This window comes from Pseudochaenichthys georgianus, chromosome 14 (assembly GCF_902827115.2).
Source record: "Pseudochaenichthys georgianus chromosome 14, fPseGeo1.2, whole genome shotgun sequence".
Taxonomy (NCBI): Eukaryota; Metazoa; Chordata; class Actinopteri; order Perciformes; family Channichthyidae; genus Pseudochaenichthys; species Pseudochaenichthys georgianus.
The window spans coordinates 3,669,779-3,676,415 of record NC_047516.1 but is presented as its reverse complement, the minus strand read 5'-3'; the positions used below and the strand labels follow the sequence as shown (position 1 = coordinate 3,676,415).

The 6,637-nt window shown below is 41.3% G+C and overlaps 1 protein-coding gene across 1 annotated transcript; it reads left to right on the top strand.

Annotated features, from left to right (window-relative positions):
* Positions 1-786: 786 nt before the first annotated feature.
* pou4f4 (POU class 4 homeobox 4) lies at positions 787-3,236 on the top strand. The gene is made up of 2 exons (XM_034099663.2): positions 787-1,062; positions 2,301-3,236. Exons 1-2 carry the CDS (start codon positions 943-945, stop codon positions 3,225-3,227), a joined length of 1,047 nt encoding a protein of 348 aa, XP_033955554.1. The 5' UTR covers positions 787-942; the 3' UTR covers positions 3,228-3,236.
* Positions 3,237-6,637: the final 3,401 nt, after the last annotated feature.

The window sequence follows — 6,637 nt, the reverse complement described above, 5'->3', positions numbered from 1 at the left end:
ATCTCTCTCTCTCTCTCTCTCTCTCTCTCTCTCTCTCTCTCTCTCTCTCTCTCTCTCTCTCTCACGCGCGCACGTACTCTCTGGTTAATTGATTAATTGCTTTTCTGTCTTTTTCCAGTCATATTTAATATTTCCTGTAATATCATGGGATTATAAAGATGCATAAAGAATGAATTTATTATATTGATTAATTGTGATTTACTCATAACACAAAACATAATGTCTGACAATATCACGATCTGATCCTGATGGGCTTCTGAACCAAAACGAAATGCTCAAATGTAAATTCAGAACATGTCATTATAGATGAATGTTTTAGGGTCCAACTAAAAACATTGGCTGTGACAAAACACTTTCATGCCAACAAACTAAATTATATATATTTTTTAAATCCAGACATTTTGAAAAAAAGTAATTTATCATATTATATTTTGATCAATATGGGTAAGGCAGTCTAACACGGTCATTTTAAAAGCCAATGTCTCCTTTAACACCATGCCTGTTTCGTCTAACTGTGGGGAGCCTATTTCCTCACGTGTTGATTTGAATATATTTCTGAACCCTCACAGCATCCTTTCCAGGGAGCCAGGCACGCTTGGAGGAGTGGCTGCAGCCGGATAACTCCTCCTGATTGGTGGAGGTGTGCAGAGGGCGGGGGGAGGTTCCACCAATCAGGAGGAGGCTTCACGGCTGTGGTCCAATATAGGAGCTGGAGGCGAGGATCATCTTTATTCTAGAACTCAGTCACAGGCGAAAAGGAGACAGGAGATCCGCAGGAGCCAGGACTTACCTCTCCTCCTCTTTTCTGTTTTTAAAGCTAAACACTTTTCCTGCAACGCGTCTGGCTGCTCTTCCTCTCAGGGGTGTTTCTTTTTTAGAAAGTCTACCAAGGATCTGAAACCAGGACGACAGAAAGCGAAAGCTCCCACCAGTTCTGCAAATATGATGTCCATGAACAGCAAGCAGCCTTTCAGTATGCACCCCATCCTCCACGAGCCCAAATACAACCCTCTGCACAGCAGCTCCGAGGCCATCCGCAGGGCCTGCCTGCCCGGACAATCGGTGAGTCTCCTTTGCTGCTGACTTCCTGTCATATGCAAACGACAACACTTCAACATGTCAGGGGAAATAGAGGAGGAATAACTTGTGTACTTTGTCTGGTAAATCTGTCAACTTCACAGAGGAAGGCTTGTAAATGGTTAGATATGGGATAAGAACTGCAGTGCATTTACTGTGGACCTTTATTCGGATCTATTTGCTTTAGAACTGTAATATTATGTCCTGTCCATTTCGAGGATATACAAAAGTAGTTTTTTGTATCATAAGAAACACATATTTTGATCACTAAAGTCAGCATTTTTACGCACCAGAAAACAGAGGGCAAGAAATGTGTCAAATTTGGAAGCTTGAGAAAATTGAATGAGTGTAACACACATTTAAATAAAGAGTAATAAATACACAAATTAAATATAGAATTGAATACAAAAGATCAGATGTCACCAGAAGCTCGAAGAGAAGAGTACACACCAATTTGGCTACTTAAATGTCAGGAAGTCGGTGCGTAAAGACGCTCAAAAAGCCACATCTCACATTCAGGAGATGTGCTGCTGAAAGTGAGAGAAGGTCAAATATGAAACAGAAGAGGACAACACGAGGGCTGGATTTTCTCAGCACGTGTTATCTCATATTGTCACATTCATATTCAAACTCTTCTCATTTCATTGTCCGCAGAAATTATTCAGGAGATCGTAAATATTAATTTTAAATGAATTTCCATCCACTCGGACACACCTTCTGGCAGAGCTGAGCTGAGTTCAGTTTGGTGGAAGAAGCATGGGAATTAAATTAAATTGTTGTCTGTGCTTTTAATCTCTCAAAGCTATTTTAGATATTTGAAATATAATAGTTGAGATGTAACTTTAACATGTCCACTGTTTATCTAATCTTGTTCAATGTAACACTCACGGTTAGATATTGCGAGGCTTTTACGTTTGGAAAATTATGTAAAATGATCCAACGTTTTGTGATATTTAAATATGAACAACTTCGGACTTCTGGATAAGGATATTGACATTTCGTTTTTCACTTGGTTTTTCACACATTTTGAATTAAAAATGATTTAGTTTTGTGGTTTTCTCAATATGTTTACATTATGTCTACAGAGAAATTAAAATAACCCGTACTTAATGTTAATGCATAGAAAGTGTTTGCATGTTGCAGTGGGAAAAATAAATAGTTTAAATATTGTTAAATAAAGTAATATGCCCTGCTCTGACCGGCCCTCTCTGCTCCCTCCGCAGCTGCAGGGCAACATCTTCGCCGGCTTCGATGAGACTCTGCTGCAGAGAGCCGAGGCTCTGGCCGCGGTGGACATCGTGGCCCAGAAGAGCCACCCGTTCAAACCAGACGCCACCTACCACACCATGACCACCATGACCAGCATGGCCTGCACCCCCAATTCCTCCTCCGGGCACCTGCACCACCCCTCCGTGCTCAGCTCGCACCACCACCCGGGACACCACCAGTCCGCGCAGGTTCTGGATGGAGATCTGCTGGACCACCTCACGCCGGGGATCTCCCTGGGAGGCATGTCCGGCTCGGACGTCTGCTCCTCGGCCTCGCACCAAGCGCACGCGGCCCACATGTCGGCCATCAACCAGCACATGCAGCACCACCACCACCAGCAGTCCATGAACATGCACCAGCACGCGCTGTCCCACAGCTCCCTGGGGTCCGGCGGCTTAGATTCAGAGCCAGACCCCCGGGAGCTGGAGTCTTTCGCGGAGAGGTTCAAACAAAGGCGGATCAAACTCGGGGTGACACAGGCAGACGTGGGCTCCGCGCTCGCAAACCTTAAGATCCCCGGGGTCGGGTGTCTGAGCCAGAGCACCATCTGCAGGTTCGAGTCCCTGACGCTGTCGCACAACAACATGGTGGCCCTGAAGCCCATCTTGGAGGCCTGGCTGGAGGAGGCGGAGCGGGCGCAGAGGGAGAAGATGAACAAGCCGGAGATATTCAGCAGTGGGGATAAGAAGAGGAAAAGAACGTCAATTGCAGCCCCGGAAAAGCGTTCCTTGGAGGCTTATTTCGCCGTGCAGCCGAGGCCCTCGTCGGAGAAAATCGCAGCCATCGCGGAGAAGCTGGACCTGAAGAAGAACGTGGTCCGGGTTTGGTTTTGCAATCAGAGGCAAAAGCAGAAACGAATGAAGTTTTCTGCGACGCACTAGGGTCTCTGTCCCGTGTACACAAAGACAAATCAGAGGCAAGATGCTGCTGCTGCTGCTCACTGTCAGAACAACACGTACACTGGGGAGCCTGCTGGCCTCGTGCGCACTTAAAAAATCCATACTAACAAGTCACATTTTATTAAGTTTTTCGCCTTCAAGAATTCAAATGAACCTTCATCGAAAACGTATAATATGCTGTTTCTCCTCAATGGCTGAATTCGCTGAAGACAAATAAGGGACTACATGTCTTCATTACAGTGTTGACCGTCTCGCAAAGGAGCTGTGGGAACGTTTCCCCAGAAAGTATTCAACGAAGCGAAACAGCTTCACGTCTCTGGAGTTTCCAGGCCTATATTTCCGAGGACGTGGGACACCTGACGACTTTGATCCACTCAGTATAACCAGGAACTGTTTGTTGTTGTTGTTTTTGGAAGGTTCAGCCTCGCGCAGCTTCACAGACCACTGGATTCAACGGTGTATCTTTTTGTATTCTGACAGTGGAGACGGAGCGTCGGGACTATCGGAGAAAGACTGAGATCCTGTCCAGAAACTCTCAAATCTTTATGTTTCTCCACAGAATTCTCTCTGAGACACGCCAGACAAGTGGTCATCAGAAAAAGAAGGGGAACATTGCTCCGTCCCATTCATTCATATGGCAATTATTGTACAAAAAATAATCATAATAATGGCGGGAATCGAGGAAAAACTGACCTCGTTAGTCCGAATAGCTTTTTTATATTTATCATTGTACATATTTGTGAATATGTTGCACCTCCGTGTGTGGAAAGCTCATTGAAATGTATTGGATGTTCTGTCTTTTCTCCCAGGTGTTTGTTTCTGTCGGGAATTCAATAGTTTTTTGGGACAAATCGAGTAAAAATGGCTAATTTACGAGGCACACTAACTGTGGTCCATTGCATGGTTTACTCGTAAAAGGGGAGAGGGGTTATTTTGTCTCCCAAAATATGAAAATAACCCCCCTAAAAGTGAATGCATTGCAATAAGAGAGAGGCACACACACACACGCACGACACATGCACACGGTATAGCTGTGTGGCTACCTCATTACGCAAGTGTTGGCACGTTCATGGTGATTTAAAGACACACGCAAACACACACGCTTAAACAGAAAAAGAAAAAAAGACGAATAGGAACATTTTTGTTTGTTTTGAAATGTGTTTTTTTCCTTTTTGTTGTTTCTTACACCAGTTTAATGGCGAACTAGGCCTAGACAAAGTCACTGATGTGTAAACCAGTTGTATATGTTCACTGCAAGGATGCTTTGACAATCAAATTATTATTATTATTAATTTGTTTATCCCCCTTTTGTCCTCATGCAATGTATTATTATTATTATTATTATTATGATTATCTCTGACACCTTTGTGGAGCGCACTTTGTAGATAATCCAATGAAGGGAAATAATCGGCCTATTTATTTATTTATACATTTTTTTCAACACTTCTGAGAAATGTCATGTTTTGTTTTATTTTCTTTATAATGCCCTTTAATTTATTTCATTTATTTAACTTATTTATTTTGGAGGGGAAAAAAATCATATTTCATTTGTGTGCTTTAAATGTGTCTGTGTAAACGACAGAAGCTGAAATAAACCGTGCACGTTTTACTTCGTTCTCTGACAGCCTTTCTTTGAAAATCAAAATAAATAAAACGTCTTTTGAGCTTTACTATAATAAAACATCTTACGTTTTTTAATCAAAACGACCATTTATATTTGTTTAATTCTTTAGAAATCGATAAATGTGATCAGCTTGTCATCACATTCACCTATGTTTGCTGATAGAGGTGTTAATAGTCTTTTCTTATAGATAGATTTAATGGACTTTGCAACATGAGCTTGGTGCAGAGCAGCTGCTCCTCTGAAACAGGAGAAGCTGGAGGTGAAGGAGGTCCGTCTGGAAGCTGCTTCCCAGAGCTGATGAATAGGATTTGATACTTGAGTGACTCTAATATTGATCAACTTGGCCGGGTATGAAGACTACACGGCTCTATCACATCCAGCACTACGCAGACAGGGCAGCAGCTCTATCTGTCCGAGGCTTTTAGCAGACTAACAGGAAATACCGTACAGAGAGTGGAGCCGATAAACACACATTTCAACTAAAAAAACAACGGCATTGATACAACAATAAATACAAAACATGTTTATTTTTCTGCTCGAGAAAATCTGTAATCGATTGACTTGAGCTGGACACCCAGTGCTTCAGTTTAGACTGAGAGTTTTAGACTAAATAAGAAAAGCTAGTCCCCTGACAGACACCCTGAACAATTCGTTATACTTTAAATGTAATTCCCCAATATTTGTATAAGTCTTCCTACTTCAGGAAAATACAGAAACGGAAACATTTCTTTATAATGTTATTAAATATTATTTTAGAGGATAATGATTCTTAAACTACTGCAAACTGTTTGTCAAATGTAAGCAGGTGCATAGTAGAATGTAAACTATCAGCTTAAAGGGTAAGAATGGGGAAACCAGCTCGAGTGCGCTAGAACTTGAAAATACACAACCGGGAAAATCTGCCCCTTCCTTACAGAGCCCCTCCACCAAAACACACGAACGCGCACATGACCAATGAGGGCACGAGATAAGTTTGTGCACAGATAGATGGCTGACAGGCAGGTAGGCCATCCAGTTATTTTACGCGGGCCGGCTCAGATGATTGGTCGTGCTTTTTACAGTACTACCTACGGCTTCCATAGATGACGTTTTTGTATGTATTCATTGCTATCGGGATGTTAAGAGCTTTCCGTGGAATATAACAAAAAGTGTTTCTGAAATAAATTAACCTTTAATAGAAACCCCCCGTTTCTAAAAAAAAGAATACCTTGGACATTATTCTCAATGTTACTGTTGCCATGATCAGACTCATAATGTTAGCTGCCCACTCCGACTCTTTTTTGAGGTTATAGGCCTATTTTATTTCTGCATACAACAAAATTGTGAAATTTGTGAAACAACATATAAAACTCCACCTGTCTCCTACACGATTCAAGTTGGATGTCTGGATGTCTCTGTCCCTCAGATTCAAGTTCAAAGTATCAATTTTATTCATAAATTCAGCCAAATATTCATCTAGTTATATTTCTGTTAGACATAAAACGTATCTGCTTATGAGTTCAAAAGAACAAGAACAAAACAACTAATTACACATTTCAGAGCAGTGTATTTTGTATAAATCGAATTATTAAAATGAATATGAAGTAATAATTTAAAAAAATGTACACTTGTGCTTTATATTTACATTTAAAAAAAAGTATTAAACGAGAGCAGCATATGGAAATAATTGTGCATGATTCATGTAGTGCATATCATATAAGTTATAAGCATTGTGTGCATGAGTCTTCATTTCAGAATATGTGCAGTATTTATTTTTACAGATTACAAA

Coding starts and splice junctions, on each gene's coding strand:
- pou4f4 (XM_034099663.2), top strand. CDS start 943: ATGATGTCCATGAACAGCAAGCAGCCTTTCAGTATGCACCCCATCCTC. Junction 1,063..2,300: donor CCTGCCTGCCCGGACAATCG/GTGAGTCTCCTT, acceptor CTCCCTCCGCAG/CTGCAGGGCAACATCTTCGC.